Source organism: Anabrus simplex, chromosome 5 (genome assembly GCF_040414725.1).
Source record: "Anabrus simplex isolate iqAnaSimp1 chromosome 5, ASM4041472v1, whole genome shotgun sequence".
Lineage (NCBI taxonomy): Eukaryota > Metazoa > Arthropoda > Insecta > Orthoptera > Tettigoniidae > Anabrus > Anabrus simplex.
The window spans coordinates 100,861,084-100,880,277 of NC_090269.1; the positions used below are offsets into that span (position 1 = coordinate 100,861,084).

General features: G+C 39.1%; 1 protein-coding gene across 1 annotated transcript in view; it reads right to left on the reverse strand.

Annotated features, from left to right (window-relative positions):
• The window catches only part of LOC136873807 (uncharacterized), a 66,019-nt gene extending 48,020 nt beyond the window's left edge, over nucleotides 1-17,999 (reverse strand). Inside the window, exons 1-3 of the mRNA XM_067147056.2 lie at nucleotides 17,843-17,999; nucleotides 11,390-11,504; nucleotides 4,591-4,758 (exon numbers count right to left, since the gene is read on the reverse strand). Coding sequence (XP_067003157.2) covers nucleotides 4,591-4,758; nucleotides 11,390-11,504; nucleotides 17,843-17,908 — 349 coding nt within the window. The 5' untranslated portion in view covers nucleotides 17,909-17,999. The remainder of the gene's footprint in view (nucleotides 1-4,590; nucleotides 4,759-11,389; nucleotides 11,505-17,842) is intronic.
• Between the last annotated feature and the right edge of the window lie 1,195 nt (nucleotides 18,000-19,194).

Sequence of the window (19,194 nt, forward strand, 5' to 3'; positions counted from 1 at the left end):
CAAACAAGTGTCAAATATAGAGAGACAGAAACAGAAAAGAAAAAAAAAGAAGGAACACCAGGACATGGCAGGTCATTGTATTTGTCCTACTATGTGTTCCTTTTCTCATTTCTGTCTCTCTATATAAGACTGAACATGATGAGTGAGAATATTGATAACACTGCAATGAGAAATAAGAATGGAGAAAAGCAAGGCAGTGATGTTGACCACTGCAGAAAGAGAGGGGAAATTTGAGGGACAGCACCTTGAAATTGTGGAAAACTTCATGTACTTGGGAAGCAAACTTTTGCAGGGTGAAGAGCTGGACATGGAGATCAGTAAAAAGATACAAAGAATGTGAGGAACTTGATCTGGAAGAAGGCAGTAGCAAGGAAGAGTAAAGCGGTGATGTAGCAGAAATTGAAAGTGTTACACTATGAAGACCTCAATGTAACGTAACAACATTTTTGTACCGTATGTGATTCCTGTGCCAAGTAAGTGATCTGAATACAGTTTCACTGTGCTGCAAGCATATTTACAGTAACCCTACAGCCGTTCACACAGGATAAAGATGGTATGAATAAGTGATCCTACTGCTGATGGTGATTGTAGTAAGTAAGTTGATAGAAAAGTCATGGTATGATATGAGGATGTATGGAAGCAAATGGGAGTAGAAAAGCTTTCTGACAAAATAATAAATAAATCGAGTTGGTTTGGACATATTACGAGGATGGAAGAAGGAATGATACCGAAGCAGATGATGGAGGAAGAACAAAGACTAAGGTGGTTGGAACAGTATAACAAAAAGGAGCATGGATTGGCACACAGTTACGGAGCAGCAATGTTGGTTGGACACAGGAAGTGGAACCATTAACATCCCAACCTGGCTGGGGCTGGAACAGGGAAACTCATGACAATGAGGGGAAACTACAGGTGCTGTGCATTCACTCTACAATATTAGTTATACCACCTTTATACAATTGATAACTGAGGGAGCCAGAGAGGGATATGTTTCCTGTGTTCATTTTGGTCATTTTAAGGAACATTTTCTCTGAAAGTATTAAAGATAGAAGATCAAAAGTTTTACATATGTTTTGTCATATTTTGAGCTTGCATTATAATTTTTCAATTATATGCTAACATTTTTGTTCAGAAACTGGACGTAACTTGTTACATAAAACATTAATAAATAAAGGAATTTTAAAACTACAAAGGCACCTCAAAAGACTAAGGTAACAGGAATTCACACAGACAAACTTTATTTCGTTGCAACTTTATTTCACTGGCAGATACAAGGAAATACAGTATTAGGATACTGATACGCATCACTATTCAGCATAGTCACCATTCCTGTCTAAGCACTTCTTCTTTTTTTGCTATTTGCTTTACGTCGCACCAACACAGATAGGTCTTATGGGGACGATGGGATAGGAAAGGCCTAGGAATTGGAAGGAAGCGGCCATGGCCTTAATTAAGGTACAGCCCCAGCATTTGCCTGGTGTGAAAATGGGAAACCACGGAAAACCATCTTCAGGGCTGCCAACAGTGGGATTCAAACCAACTATTTCCTGGATGCGAGCTCACAGCTGCGCTCCGCTAACCGCACGGCCATCTAGCCCGGTAGCACTTGTCCTAACAGGACAACAAGGCAAGGGAGAAATCTGCATTTAGTCCCTTAAACCATGTCATGACGGCATGCTGCATGGCCGTATCATTGTTGAATTGCTTGCCATCTAGATGGTTCATCACCAGTCTGAGGAGACGAAAATTAACTGGATGACAGGTTAGAGCTGTAGGGAGGATGGTCCAGATCAGTAACGGCAATTAGGGAGGGGGCGGAGAGGATGGGGCAGTCCCCCCCCCCCCGCTTTGTGGAGAAAACATTATATTTTTATTCCATTTTAGCCAGCTGAAACTAGGAATTATAGGAATTATTTGAATTATTTAAAAAAGCCATTTGTACAAGCCCTGTTGCCTTATCAGCTAATTATTCCCTTATTTTTTTAATTATTAAAAGAATTATTAACAGTAATACGCATAAAATGTTGTTCATCGCAGCTAACTGATTTGTATAACACCACAGCTAATAGTGGGGACTTTGCATGTGCTGTGAAGAAGGGTAGCAGGGGTATATATATATATATATTTTTTCCAAGGTCATGGACACTGAGATGGAAGTATTGAATCAAAATCTCAAAAAATATATTATTACCACACTTAAGTTGGTAAACTGTCAAATTTTACCTCTCTGTGGAAATTCACTCAGAGAGCATTAAAAACCACTTTTTTTGTTCTGTTTTGATGTATATACCCCCCCCCCTTCTGCCCGCTATACCCCATAACCCAGGTACTTTTTGTTGTCTGTACACTATTTGTCTTCCCCCCCCCGCCCCCTAACTTTTAATTGCCAGTCGCTGCTACTTGTCCAGATAGTTGATTTCCTCATCAGAGGACTGACACAGAATGCTGCCAGTTTAAAAAAAAAATTATATTTGTTTGTGGCGTCAACCTCTATAGATATTTTGCCACTGCCTTCACCATATGATATGAACCTATGTGTAAGTGGAATTGCAAAAGTGCAGAGTGTTGAATGTGAGGAAAGGAATGTTAAGGATGACACAAACACCCAGTCCCCAGGCCAGGGATATTAATCATTTACAATTAAAAACCCCTGACCCAGCCAGGAATCGAACCCGGTGCCGCCGGGTGACAGGCGGGCTTGTTGCCCCCTACACCGCGGGACCGGACATGCTGTCAGTTACTAGAGCATTTGCAAAGAAAACAACCTAAGTTCTCTCAACCGGTGTTATGTTGCTGCATGATAATGCCAGACCACACAGAGCCAACAGAACATGTGAATTGTTATGGTACTCCAGGTGGGAGGTATTGGACATTCTCCCTGCAGCCCAACTTGGTACCGTAAAACGGGGTAACTTTGGCCTCTTTCTCGTATATTTTTAAAATTAAAATGTGAAATATTCCCTCTAATTTTCTGAAAAATATTATATAAGCTCTGCCATGTTTGTTCTTCATTTTTAAGTATGAACATAATTCTAATTGTTATTCAATAACGAATTATGATTATCAAAAGAGTGGCTGGAGTTACCCCATGTTTTGGGGTAACTTTGGCTACCATAAAAATAACTCAAGAAACAAAGTTTCCTTCGATGTAGTGTTACTTCGGCCACCGTGAATGTTTTTTAAAAACCTGCAGAATGCCCAGAATCAACAATCACAAACAAATTAAAAATGATTTGTGGTGAAACAGATGTATAGTGATCAAATTCACATTTTCCCCAAAGAAGAAACTATTTTATTTAGCCTAAGTGTACAAGCATTCTATGATATTACAAATTGCATGTTGCATTGCATAAATATTTGTAATGGAACAAAAGATAAAAAATAAAAGGTACAAAAAACATAAAGCCCAGTTGTATGGAAAGAAAAGGAGATCAGAAAAGAAGCAATCTTGTAGACTGTTCTCATAATACACTGTCTTCTAAATTAGAAAATATCTGGGCCGTCAATCAAGTTCTTAAATGTGCATCGTCCATGTCAACTGATATCCGTCTATTTATTATTGAAAATGGGAACCGTCTTTCCCCTCCCTGTCGGGATAAACGTCCCCGTTTATTGTTACTGTGGCTTTATTAATCTCTTCTAAAGCATTCTTGAAGTAAACAGAATTATAATTAAAATACCCATGCCGCGTAATGTTTTCCTGTATGTTCTCGGCATGGCCGAAGTTACCCCAGAAGAGGACAACTTTTATCACAAAACTATTCCCTGAGAAACCTATTTGAATAAAATGCATCAAATTGGGTTGATCAGTTACCAAGCATACTTCCATTTTGACCCCATAAACCACTGGAATGGAAAATCGAATGCTGGGGCTAGAGAACAGTTTGTTTTCTGCTTTTACCAGACAAGACAATAGTCGGGGCTGCAAAAAAAAATTGATTGACTCAAAAATGAGCCCGCCAATGTTCTTTGGATTACTGAGAGTTGATAGAGCATTCTATTGTACGTGGATTTTAGTTGTTGCAAATGGTTCATCCTTTTTCAGTACAGGAGGCAGGAGAAAACAAGTGTTGCTATTCGTCAGTGGCCGAAGTTACCCTGTATGGCCGAAGTTACCCCACTATACGGTACCCAATGATTCCCATCTCTTTGGAAGTGTTGAAGAAGCACCTAGGTGGTTAGATATTCAAGGATGATCCAGCCATTCAGCATGCCATGATGATCTGGCTTCAGGGACTGGATGTAGATTTCTTCCATGCCAGCATCAATGTCTTGGTGTACTGCTGGAATAAGAGCTTGGACAAGAATGGTGACTATGTTGAATAGTAATGCATATCAGTGCCCTACCACTGTCTAACCTAATATCTGCCTGGAAAATTTCCTTTGAATGTCTTTAACAGGTTCTGATAAAATGTTCCCTTTACAGAGAAATGTTTAACTTGCAAGAAATGAGTTCTAGAGCTCCACAGAGCCACAACCACCTCCATGTCTTTGAACAGTTAAAAATTAACTTTACATAGTTAGAACTGGTCCTTTTTCATGTAACAAGCTGAAAATCTGGATATATCTTTCTTTAGACTTAAGACTTACAGAGAGCTATGATGTATAGCGGTAGCCTGCGTCCAAGGAATATGATAGGCGTCTGAGAATGCCAGAAGTTGTCGATATCATCTAGATTGTAAGTTATGATTTCAACCACCACACCATGCAGCAAAGTTGCCAGCCAAAGATATGGTAACCGTCCTCCATTCCTCAGTGCTGGAAGTAAATAATTATTGTCAATACTGTATATATGCTCTGAAAATAATATTCAGCAGTAAGTTAACCTTTTAATTTAATAACCTGGAAAATATCAGGTTTTTAATTTTACAAGAAAAATAAAACCCTGAGAATAAACATACAACCTAACAGTACACTGCAAACAATGGACTTCATTATGGTTCTGTATTGACTTACAAATTCTTTGTTTTAGTTCTTAAGAATTTTAATTTTTGGATCCACCTTTCAATACTTGATAGACTAGCACTGACAATTTAAGGGACAAATCCAGTCATATTTTCTTTGGTACATGTTTTTACCTATTGTGGTCGTCATCAGCCTAATGTAATTAACAAAAACATTGGAATAACATCTTAAAATCTATGAATGAATGAAATGATGAGTTTCATGTGTGGGTAAAAATATTATTTAAAAACCATTCAGTAATGTGTCTGTCATAAAATGTTCTTGCTTCTATCCTTGTTAAAATTCACAATATAATTGTTGAAACTCCTCTTGTTGATTTAAAAAAGTTGACATGTTATCTTGGAGAAAACTTCTCATATTCCTTCAAATGGACCTTGAAATTGTATAGACAGCTTCTGATTAATGAATGTCATTTAAGAAATGCTGGTGTGTTGAATGGAGAAGCTCCCCTTTCTCTCGGTCGTGTCCTATGTGCTGTCTGATCATGTTCTGTTGACATCGAAATTAACAGTCTTTAATTTTCAGGTCCACCTTTCAGTACTTGATAGACTAACATTCACAATAATTTAAGAGATAAATTTAGTCATATTTTCTTCAGAATTGAAACCAACAACTTAACAGTATGCAACAAATAAACTAAGAAACCTGAATATGACCAAGTGAGTTGGCCATGTGGTTAGGATTGCGTAACTGTGAGCTTGCATTCGAGAGATTGTAGGTTTGAACCCACCCCACTGTTGGCAGCTCTGAAAGTGGTTTTCTGTGGTTTCCCATTTTCACACCAGGCAAATGTTGGGGCCATGGCTGCTTCCTTCCCACTCCTAGCCCTTCCCTGTCACATTGTCGCCATAAGACCTATCCGTGTAAGAATGACGTAAAGCAAATTGTAAAAATAAAAATAAAACACAAATATAAACATTTTCTGCACTAGTAGCAACAAAATGGTATATAACTTCACTTTAACTTCTCAAATTCCTGTCATAGTGCAAAGAGGAAAAAGATGATAAGTGAATCAAGATACACCAGGTGGTCCATCTACCCCTTATTATTTAGTTTTATGAAACCCAACCAATATTAAATTTCTCCTTAATTTCGATGTTGCTATGCATCCTGCCTATGTGTCAGCAATGTAAATAAGCCATGGAAACGGGAAACAAAAATTGAGTAATGTACGCACAATTTCCCCACCCAATCCTATGGACCATTGAACAAACATGTGATTTATTACTCCCTGAAATAACACGTACCCATAATACAATCAAATTAATATGTTATGCCACATGATCTGTAATGATAGAAAGTTAAACAAACACTGTCAACCATTATTGAAAACTGGCACAGATATTAACTTTCAAGGTGGAAGGGCTGTGACCCAAACAGCATAGCCACTTGCTTGCTTTTCTTCACTCTTCCCTGTGAGTTATATACAAGGTCATTAAACTTTATATTGTTATCTGTTGTTGTGAGAGAGCATGTATGTAAATTTACAAATTTTACTTGCAAAAACATTTGCAAAGCAGACAAAATGGAATACCAATGGGACGGGCTTGACAACCTAAAATATTGGGACTATTCCAGCGAAAATGTGAGTATGATCACCCTGCATATCAGGTCAAGTCCAACTAAAACATGGGGCAGTTCCTTTTACCTCAAAAAACAGGCAAGCAAGAAGAGAACTAGAAGTCTCATGGGGAGGCAAATGTCTCCAAAACTGTCAAACGTTAAAATATCTGGATATTATGTGGTACCATGCTCAGATATTTAAACAACATTGTATCAACCCAAAGGGGGAAGTAACAGCTCGAAATAACATCATCAGGAAGCTGACGCATAGGAAAAGGGGTGCCAAACACCCAAACATCTGGCTCCATGACTAATTGATTACCATGCTGGCCTTCGGTAAATCTTCCAATATGAGGTTGACGTATTTGAGCACCTTCAAATACCACTGGGCTGAGCCAGGAGAGAAACTGCCAACTTGAGCTCAGAAGGCCAGGGATCTACCATCTGAGCTACTTAACAGAGCATCTTGTCTTTCTGGGCACATTTCTTTGGAATTTTGTTTCATTGGCTTAAATTTTACTCTCCTAGCACATAGGCACCCTTTAGAGCAAGCGGTTCCAACTGAGGTGTTGTCACGGCCCCGACCGGCCCCGGCAGCAGCCCCGGTGCTGTGCTACAGCACCGTTGAGATGGTGGGGGAAGGAGGGGAAGTGGCAGAGGCAGAACCACAGGTCGTCAAGTCAGCGCGCAGCTTATGAAAACAATATTATTTATGACAGTTCTGTGAACACATAAACACACAATTTATTCTGTACATACTTTGCGTTCACCTTAATGTACATTTAGCATTTAAGTTGATTGTTGACATCGTTTTGTGGCAACTAATTTACCAATAATGGGTACAATCAATTTGGCTGTAGAAATTCTAAGTATGGCCTCTATGTCCGCATCAGACAGAGAAGTCCTAGTTCTCCATTTATTTACATTCAGAATTGAAAACATCTGCTCACATGCATACGTTGTACCGAACATTAACGTAAATTTTAAGGCAACTGTTTGAAGTTTTGGTTATGGTTGAACACCTTTGTAAAAATATATTAAACCACCGCTGTAGTGGTAGTACCTGTCCTTTAGGATTTCGTCGTACTGTAGTCTTATCAGCTCTGTTTGGAAATATGATGGTGATTTTTCAAGACGTGCTGAAAATGGGTCCTAAATATTTCAAGTTGAGGTGCCATATCATTCATTTCTTTGAATCGGGCATTGAGTTCAGAGTACAAAGTCTGTAACGACGTCTGATAGTCTTCAAGATTTTCATAAGTAGACAAACATAAGTTCCTGTACATGACGAGAAATGGTTTGTTTTGACAAACTTATCGCCTCAAAGTGAGCCACAGTGCGTGGGCCCAGTACTTCCGAGCACTCTATTAAACATTCTTTTACAAATTCACCATCAGTAAATGGTCGCCCACTTTTTGCAATTTTCAGAGCAACAATAGCCCATAACATGCTCGAACTGCGCCTTCTAAATTGTTGGGTTCAAGTATCTGTGCAACAGGGAGATAAAATAATTAAAATAATTATCTTTGTGGTTTTTTTTGCAATAGGTCTTATGGCGACGATGGGATAGGAAAAGGCTAAGAATGGGAAGGAAGCGGCCTTGGCCATAATTAAGGAACATCCCCAGCATTTTCTTGGTTTGAAAATGGGAAACCACGGAAAACCATCTTTAGCGCTGCCGACAGTGGGGTTCGAACCTACTATCTCCCGGATGCAAGCTCACAGCTGAGCGCCCCTAACCGCACCACCAACTCGTCCGGTGTGTTTTCTTAGCGGCACATCTAAGTCTAATTCTAAACAGTTCTTAAGAATACAAAACCAAAAACAAAAACAAATCTCCTAAATTGCATGTAAAACAATTTCTAATGAGTAAGTTAATACGTATCTCTGAAGAACTTGGCAATTACAATTTTAACTTAGCATTTTGTTCGGTTCTTGCTGCGCCAACAACGTCATGATAGGGTTAAACATGTATGTTGTGGTAGTGTCGTCGAACGGTTGAAGACTTCACGCTTAAAATGGCATGACAAATTAAACATTGAGCTTTCCCTTCGGTATTGAGAACAAAATATGAATCCACCCATGAAGGATTAAACGACATTTTTAATGAAGGAGAAACCAACTGCTCCACTGTCTGTTCTATCGAATAGATTCTACTGAGAATGACACACACACACATACAGAGAATTAGAATGAATGTACTGTCTCTTACGTACACATGCACCGACCACTGCGTGGGGAAGGTGGGGAAGGTGGGGAAGGAGGGGAACGGTGCTGCTGAGTACAGCGCTGGTGCGCCCCAGCACTAAGTGCTCGAGTTGGAAAGGCCTGCTTTAGAGCCTGTGTTATCTCAAGGAGCAGTGTATACAGGCCAGTCCAATTCAAATGCTATGGGAGCAACCATTGCAACCATGGCTAAAGCCTGCTGTGCTGTGGTGTTGTGCTAGTTAAATGGCAGACAGGGCTGGTGTGCTGTAATGGCGGTAGGACACACAGGCCGGCCAAACGCAAATTGATGCGTGTTGTTGAAGGGGGCAGCGTTTTATTCAATAAAATTTATAATAACTTTGATTAAGAGTAACAGTACTAATCACACAGACTGGTTTAAATTCTAAAACAGAAAACTTGAAGCACAATCACTCCGCCCAAAGGCTTGTTTATATTCTTGTGTATTAAGGTTCATAGACTCTACTTTTGACAGTGTTTGGATGCAACTAATTGCCCTATATTTTGGATGGTAGTGTTTGATGAATGAATTCTCAAAACAGTTTCAAGTCATCTTATATTTCTTGAAATTCATTAAGTAATTATTGTTTGTAAATATAGATTCTATCAAATGTGTTGAATCAGACTCTTATAACATGTAATGAAGTCCCCAGCATAATGGTAATTATTGTCTTTAAGGATGGTATCATTGAAGTTTAACCAGGCTGAGTTGCAAGTTGTATAGATTAGGCACATGAAAAGGAACATATTATTGGATGAGCACAATGACAGGTCAATTTAGGAAGAAGGAGCGATAGAAAGAGAAGACAAGGAGAAACATAAAAACATCCTGTCTGACAAGCAAAGAGGCTTCCAGTTTGCCAACTTGAAAATTTGCATGATTATCCAGTGTAATTTAATTGATAGTGTGAACTAATGCCAGTTTCATATGTGTAATTTGCTGATTAGATACCAGTCAAGTACTTCACTGACTCTTATATTCTTATTTTACTTTTCAGGGCACATAACTTGCTATAGCTGAAGGTTCTTCATCTTCTTCATCATCATCATCATCATCATCATCATCATCATCATCATCATCATCATCTTCATCATCAAAGCGTTTATCCTGCTGGTGTAGGGTACAGTTGACAGATCAAGGAATGCCATTTCCTACGATTAAAATCATTACACTGTAGGTGGAAACCTCTTATGTTGGTGTTGATGGCATCCTGTTATTGTTGTTTTGGTCTTCCAATCGGTCTAGTTTTGCTGACTTTAGAGTGGTAGGCAGTATTTGCAACAGTGTTCAGTAGCTTTACATAAAATCAACTTCATGGTCTGTATTGTACTTTTAACAGATTCACAACTAATAGTATCAACAAAGTGGAAAATTTAAAAAAAAAACTTAGTTGTGAAAGTGTTAAGTAGTGCGCTCATAATGTGGCCATGCCATTGAAGATGTCTCTCATGCATTTTCTCATTTATTGAGATGATGCTAATCTTCTGCCGAATAGCATCATTTGTAATGTGGTTAAGGTGAGAGATTCCCATTGACCAACACAACATACACATCTCCGTAACATGAAGTTGGTGCTGTACTTGTCTCATTGCTGGCCAGCACTCAGCTCCATAGATAGACACTGGGTAAACAACTGTACAGTATATTTTTGAGATGTTAGTTATATGTAAATTAAATCAGCTGTAAGATCACATTTTTATACATAAGTTAATCATCCATAAGGTCATTGGACCATTTTTAATGCTTTTTATGTCATATTTGCTTGCATATTTTAAATGTTTTAGGCCATTTAAAATTCACCTTTATATATGACTTTCCTTGTGTTGCGCAGTGAGGTAATTACAAGAAGGGTTGCTGTCCCCCTCCTGGTGTGTATGAATCTGAATACATTTTGGCCATTCTTAAAGAAAATGATTGGACAGTCTTTTATCTTACTCTTTTTATTTGACAATATGAATATAGTCCATCCCACAGGCACACATGATGCGGCAGAGGGAGGGAGTAAATATTAGGCAGGGTGGGATAGGAACAGCCACCATGGTACGAGTTGAACTTGGATTGACCTGGTATATACTATATTGTATGGATCCCAGCTCGGGGTAATGAGCGAAAACCTCAACAGCATCGAAGGTGGAGAAGGTGGGCTTTAGTATGACAGAGGTGGCAGATGTGCTAGTCCATTCAGTTGTAGTGTATCTCTTCCAGAGGAGTGGCCAAAGAAGGCATCTCTTCTTCATGTTAGGAGTAGCCTGAAGAATCACTGCCATTAGCAACTCTCAAATACCATAGGAAGTTGTGACTCTATCATAGTAATAGGCTATACTTACAATGGTCCAACAAAACCAGCCCCGGAAAAGGCCATATATAGTTTTTTTTGCATTTTTTAGTCCTGTAGCCATATACTAAATAAATAACCTATTTTTATCAAAAATATTAAATATCTGCAAAAAAAAAAAAAAAGGATAAGAAATTGTTGGACCAAACATTTATAGAAAACATATTAAATTAAATGTTTTTACATTAGGAAACAATCATGTCATTATTCCATAGATATTTTGTAACTTGACTTAACAGTTTGAAACATTTAGAAAATAAACTCCAGTGAACCAAACTGTTAATACACATATATCTTACCATGGACCAGATTGACAGCAGCACCAAATAGGTATACAGCTTGTGACAGGATGTAAGTGGGTTGAGCTTGCCATAGAATGAATGGGTTATTTATCTTGAGAAACCAGTCTGAAAACTACAAACATATATACAGTAAACCTTCATTAAGACGTTTCTGCAGGGAACAACAAAAATGAACGTGTTAAGTGAGAAAACGTACTACTGAATATATGAATAAAAATTATCCAACAGGGATATAGAAAAACAAGATACAATTATTTCCTACATGAGGGCATTTTACATTGTACAGTGAAAACTATATCTACCATTTCTAAAGGTAAGAGGAAAGTATTAAAAGGTGTGAAAAACACGAGAAAACAAATATGAAAACCTTTTCTGCTGGAGCCAACCTCTTAAGAATGCCGGGCACAATTCCTGGTGAAACACTGGGAGTTACAAGCATGTCAAGATGCCTTTCTTTGTCCCTATATTTCTTTCACTCTTTAGGTGTGGGCTTCCTTTCTCTCTTTGGGTCAAGTTCTTCCAGTCGCTTTCTTCGGTTTGTTCTCTTGGTCAACTTACCATTTGTGAATTTTGGATCTTGTGTGATTCCTGCCAGTTTAATTTCATTTTGAAATTTGCCAATCCATTTCATAGCATCTGGATTTTTGCAGAATTTCTTCATTATTGTTCACAACTGATCTGCATTTAGAGCAGTCACCCAAGTGGGTCTTTGTTTACCTCATCTTTTATAAATAATTTCAAAGAATTTAGAAATTTATTGAACACTTCCCTTGGTAAATTATTCCAATACCTAACTACTCTTCTTACAAATGAATATTTGCCACAATTTGTCCATTTGAATTTCTACTATATCTTCATATTGTGATATTTCCTACTTTTAAAACAGCACTCAAACTTATTTGTCTACTAATGTCATAAAGTCAAATACTAATACTAGATTATAATAAATCTTATGTATTGAACAGGTGGAATTTATAATCTAGTATTATTATTTGACTTTAAGTACATTTCAATATGGACCATAACATGAGATTTGTAACATGTAATACTAATGTCATTCCATGCCATCTCTCCACTGACAGCTCGGAACATGTTGAGCAGCTCGTCTCCTTTCTCCTAGTCTTCCCAGCTCAAACTTTGTGACATTCTTGTAATGCTACTCTTTTGTCGGAAATCCCCAGAACAAATCGTGCTGCTTTTCTTTGGATATTTTCCAGTTAGGCATAGATATAAAGGATAATTTAATAAAAAACCACCTAGTCAATACTTTCCACGTTTAATGTGGTTATTATCTACATGATTTTATGTAGACTTATTTAGGTCAGGTACGTGTTTCACCCATTATTTTGGGCATCTTCAGCCTGTAAACAACCTTTAGGTCAAGGTTTGGGACCTTTTTAACCAATATAAACATACCAATATATACACTATATACAATATATACATTATATATAATATATACAAACATTAATGAACTCTTAAGATGGGTAACATAAGTTAATACAGTTAAGTTTTTTGGTCCTAATCTATCTAATATGAAAAATGTCCAAAACTAAAATGGATCTTCTTTTTGGTAAAGAGGATTACATGTCGGGGTTTATGTGACCCCTATATCATATTATGTTCTTGACGTACCGTCTCTGTTGACAGGATGTGTCGTCAACAATAAGTGGAGATTTGAACTGATTGTTGCTTGTAGGTTGGTCAAGATTGAAAATATAAATTTAAATTAAATGTGTTTTAACTTGGCAGTTCTATTCTGGTTAACTTAAAATGTTCAAAAATAAAATGAAATGGATCTTCTTTTTTATCATAAGTCTTGAGAAGGGGTGATATTAAAACTGGGGCTTATTTGACCCACGATTTTCATTTTCATGTTCTTGACGTAACTACTATTTAAATGTGTTGTCATACACAAGTGGAGATTTAAAAAAACGATTGTTGTAGGTAGACTGGTCAAGAACGTTGTGAATGAAACTGTTAGCGTCTTGACTTTGGGTCTCATGAGAGTTGTTACTTGTAAATAATATTTTCCAATTCTCGAATCAAGTAATCCTGGTGAGGGTCCCATACATTGAAACCATACTCTAATTGTGGTCTTACAAGAGACTTAATATGCCCTCTCCTTTACATCCTTACTACAACCCATAAATACTCTCATAACAATATGAAGAGATCTGTAAACTTAAAAAAGAAAATTCTAAAAAAATGAGAGGACTTTTCCTCTTTGTGGAACTCACAACCTGATCTTAGAAGTGTTGGTTGGCGACCATGGTTTCCTTAGTTGAGCCTGGCATTACTTTCATTTACTTGTGTCAGGCTCCTCACCTTCATCTTTCCTATCCAAACTCCTTTTCTCATCTGACTCCAAATGTGTTAGTTTTTCAAGACCAAGGGAGGCTTTCGTTTTCATGCCCTTCTTTTGCCGATACCTTCTTTCTTCAAAGTGTTGAGCTTCTTCCTTTCTGATTAGTGTTAAGAGACTGTAATCCTCTTAAGACAAGAACAATCACCCACCTCCATAAAATTTTAATCTGGTTTTCTAATGTCACTCTGAATGTCTGTATAGTGTTTGATTTCCTGCTTGTTTCTAAATCTGTTTATTGTTTGCCTATGAGTTTGGATTACAACAAATGAATTTCATTTGCCTCACAATTTTAAGACCTAAATGGGCTTATTCACAACTAATAATAACAATAATAGCTGGGAACAATGGCAGGATGGTACTGGGAATGAGGAGATAAGTTAGGAATGAACTCAATGGATGAAGCTGTGCGCATAACCGGCTTCAATGGTGGGGTCATGTGAAGTGATCTTTTCTTGCTAGTGGCTTTACATCGCACCGACACATCTGTGGAAGAGTGGTAGAGTGTCGGCCTCTGGATCCCAAGATAGTGGGTTCAAGCCCGACAAAGGAAGTGGGATTTTTGAAGGGCAGAAAAAAGTCCATTGGACACTCCATGCCGTACGATGTCAGCATGCAAAAGTTCTCTGGTGACACATTTGATGCTTACTTGACAAAATTAATTAAATCTCAGCCACAGACGCCCAAGAGAGTTTCAGTTTACTCTGTCTGCCATCTAGTAGGCCCAGAGTAAAACGAAACGTTGAAATTGATGAGCAGACAGCCAGATGATGTCAAATTGAAATGTCTGCACATGGTAGCTGCGGCCATACGATTATTATTTTTATTATTATAACAAGAGTACTTTTTCCCTTATAATCTGCTTTACGTCGCACCGACACAGATTAGGTCTTATGGTAAGGATGAGATAAGAAAGGCTAGGATTGCAAAGGAAGCAACCGTGACCTTAATTAAGGTACAGTCTGGTGTTAAAATGGGAAACCATGGAAAACCATTCTTCAGGGCTGCCAACAGCGGGGTTTGAACCCACTACCTCCCGAATGCAAGCTGATAGCTACGTGGCTCAAACCGCTCAGCCACTTGCTCGGTAACAATAGTACTGTATGTAAATTAACGATGCTTCAAGTGTATTATTGGTTAGGACTGCATCAGAATTCAATTTTGCATTGTTCAGCATACAGGACCGAGCAGAGTGGGCTGTGGCTAGTTTTATTAGACTTGCAGCTCTGCGTTTTGTAGGTGGAGGGATTGGTCTCCACCATTGGCTGTCCTGAGAATGGTTTTCCATGGTTCCCCATCCTCCTGCACTAAGGCAAATGACAGGACAGACCCTTTCATAGGCCATGCACTCTTCACCTCAAATCTCCACTACAAGTCTCCTCGGCCTGAGAGATGGCATTACCCTCAAGGAGGCCCACCGTACCCCTTCAGGGAATGAAAGTTATATATTAAAAAAACGTACAGGGAAGTGTCGAACGACAGAGGTATGAAAGACTATTATAAACTGTCATAAATGAAGGCAATTGACATGGGTATCAACTTCCAAACATCCAAAGGCATGCCATGTCATCTGGCGAGACGGCATCGAAAAGCATTACATCCAGAGCAACACTGATGGCAAAAGACAGAGGGGACGAGCTGCGAACTGATACATCGACCAAATAAAGAGCAAGTACAACTGGGAAACCATCCTTTTGTAAGACTATCAGGAGGAAAATGGAAGAGGTCTGACAGTTCGAAGAATGAAGGTATCAGCAAAAACCTAATATCGTCGGGGTCGAAAAAAACAAACAAGAGTTGACCGCGGGAGGTTGGGATAGGAAAGATGAAAGCGAGGAGCCTGACACAATTAAGGGGAAGCAATGCCAGACTCAGCTAAGGGAACTGTGGTCGTCAACGCTCTCAAGATGAAAGCCTTGGGTCCTCTTTCAGTCGTCCCTTACGACTGGCAGGAGCAGTAGTGGTGATTGGGATTTAGAAGTGGAGGGGCAAAAAAGTATACAGAAAACACAAACTACCCGGTTTGTGGAATATAGCAGGGGGGTATGTATATCTGTAAAACCGGAAAAGAAAAAAAATCAAAATGGTAAGTTTATTGATGTTCTCTGAGCAAATTTCAATAGAGAGGTAAAGGTTGACAGTTTACTAACTTAAGTGCAGTAATAACAGCTTTTTGAGATTTTGATTCAATACTATACAATAAACCTTTAACCAAACGTACATTATTACACATGTATTACAATTAAATAGAAGTACGCCATGATTACACAATTAAGAATAATTTAGTATTTGACTACAAACTAACACACTACAGAGACTGCCAAACTGACGAATGCGCGCGGCAAGCGGGTGAAACAAATCTCAGACATTGGCAAAAAGTATACCCCTGCTACCCTTCCTCACAGCACATGCTAAGTCTCCAGTAAATACTTGCTGTGGTGCTGTACAAATCGGTTAGCCGCGACAAACCACATGTTTTGCGTATTTCTGCTAATAATTTTGTTCATAATTAAAGAAAATAATTGGCTGATAAGACAGCAAGGCTTGTACAAATTGCTTGCTTTAATCATTCCTAGTTTCAGCCGGCTAAAGTGGAAAAAAAAAATCTCCACAAAGTGGGGGAGCGACTGCCCCCCCCCCCCCTCGCGCGCCCCTAATCTCCGCTACTGGGCAGGAGATAGAGTTCATTTATTCTAGTGCACCCACGGGGAGACAGTTTGACGAATGTGCTACTTGAAAGAATATGGACACAGCAAACGACCGCGATACGTGGCCGAGTGCTTTACAAGGAACTATATGAAGTGTTACCAGTGGCGTATGCTGGGATTAAGACATGGGCCACCACTAGACTTAGGTTACCTCTTCTCGATGGTTGGTTTATTGAATGTCAAGCCTTCAGTGTTTTGAGCTGCAGCCAGTAGCCAACGGAGAAACCTGCTGTGTTGTCAAGGCTGCTTTTACAGGGTACAGTCCCGACCTCTGCTACTGCCAATGCTCAACCCCTGATCAGTGGAGATGGTAGCCTAAGGTTTAGCAAACAAAAGTCCGGCTTTGTGGCTAATTGGATAGAACGTTTGCCTTTGGTCCGATGGCCCTAGTTTAGTTTCCAGAATCAGCCCCTTATACTGTTAATTCCCCTGGCTTGGGGACTGGGTGTTTATGACGTCTTTGCCATTCATTTTATCCCCATTAGGTCAACACCAAGGCTATATAGATGCCATGCCCCATTATTATTATTTTACAGCGGTTGTACCCATCATTCACCGGATAATTAGCTTCCTCGGGAGATCAGTGGTCGTGTCCGACCCATGATCGCGGGTTCAATTCCAACCAACAAAAGAAAACACTAAACCTGAAAGATGGCATTTCATTTTAGCAGATCTACCAATAAAAATAAAACTATATTGCTCCTCTAACAGCAGCCCAGCAGTCTCTTCCTACAAGGATGTAGAAGTAAACGGGAGTGAGGAATACCCGCACGTATCTATATCATTAAGTCAGAAGTACCGGTATGAGGTGAGGAAGTATATACGATGAGTAACGCATGGTTGATAGCAGTGGCGATCTGACGGACCGAAGCCTAGCACACCTATCCTCCGCCAGTCCCCGCTCCTATCCGATATCCAGCAGCAAGCCGCATGTGTTAGTCGAGGGGAGAGGGGCGAGAGTCTGGGCTGCAATATCAGTCTCGAATGCCTTGCTCTCAGAAATATGTGCGACGTTTCTTCTCACTGCTTTCAAGTTTTGCAAATGGAACTATGTTTCAGATGCTTATATTATAATGTGCTTTAGACTTCCGTCATTCTCAATTGAGATTTGGGCTTCACTGATAGCCTTGATAGCCCTCAGTATACGCTACTGAGTGTTACAACGTTCGGAATCGAACCACAACCAAGAAGATGGACTATATTTGCTCTCTTGACTGAATTAAAGATCGAATTGCAAGCTTTCGATATATCGATATGGCTATAAGGCTGTGCGAGTCAAATCGAGCGGTTGTCAAGGCCAGCGGAATTATAACCTTTTCCGGTCTGTTGTAGTTGAAAGAAGTTTAACAGAACATGAATATTATGAACTATATTTACCCCCTCAAATTTCAGTTCCGACACTTCCTCACCGAATCCAGGTAGGTTGGCCATGTCCACTCCCATCCCAACTGATGAACTGGTAGTTACAGTCTCCCAGGCTCAACACTTGAAACCCACCTTCTGAAAGAAACTAAGAAGTTTTGAATCGTCATCACTGACGAGTGGACTTTATCTCATATGGAGAGCTTAGACTGATAAGTGGAAACGCTCGAGAGCTCCCAGGTGTGCGCTAAACAATATCAAACTTGGATAGTGATTTAATTTCAGTGATAAGCCAACTTCCAGTGCTTCCGAAAGTTTATCAGGAGCTATCTGATACCAGTATATCCCTAGTTACCACAGGAACATCTGGGAAGTGGATCAGTGGTGTATTCTAATCCTAATAATGAGATGTGCTGCTAATGGTCTTTAACAAATTTATGTTTTCAGTCGTTTTACTGTAACGTAATTCTGTTATTAATTCGGATAATTTCACACATTATATACGGATGCCAGTACATTTCTTATAGGAGTGTTTCGGTATCAAAAGAGGAAAAGAAGCTCAAATAAATATTATTAAAAACGATGCCAAAGTTGAATATCAGGTGTATGTCTTTGAAGGTTACAACTTCATTTGTAAATTAGTCCAGTTCTCTCTTTGCACAAGAACCATCTCTGTGACCATCCCATAAAATGAAACTTTCAGACATAGTTCTTGATGCACGTCTTTTTCAATTGCTATGACACTTAAATGATTAAGTCTACCCTGACCTTAGGTGCACCTTTGGTATTTGTGTATTCGTTTCAGAGCTAAAAACAACGTTCAACAGCAGTAGCGGCGATTGGAAGTAAGAAGTGGGGAGGGGGTTTGGCAGAAAAAACTATAGGCAACAAAAAGTACCCGAGTCCGAGGGATATAGCCCTGGAGGAGGGAGGGAGTAGACATCAAAACTGAAAATATAGCCATAAAATAGTAAGTTCTTAATGCTCTCTGACCGAATTTCCGTAGAGACGTAAAGGTTGACAGTCTATCAACTTATGTTCGGTAATAATAGTACCATACAATAAAACTTTCACCAAAGGAACAATAAATTACACATGTATTACAATTAAATAGAAGTGTGGCGTGATTATATAATTTAAAAGTAATTTAGTGTTTGACTACACAATAGGTGACAAAATACCAGACACTATATAGAACTGAACAGACACATTTACTGAGTGAGACTGCCAGACTCACGAATGTGCGCAGCAAGCGGATGACCTGCTACCCTTCGTCGCAGAACATGCTACACATTGCTCCGCGGCAGGGGCGGCCGTACCTTATGTGCTGAAGTGCTGTAGCACATTATCTATTTTAAAAATACATT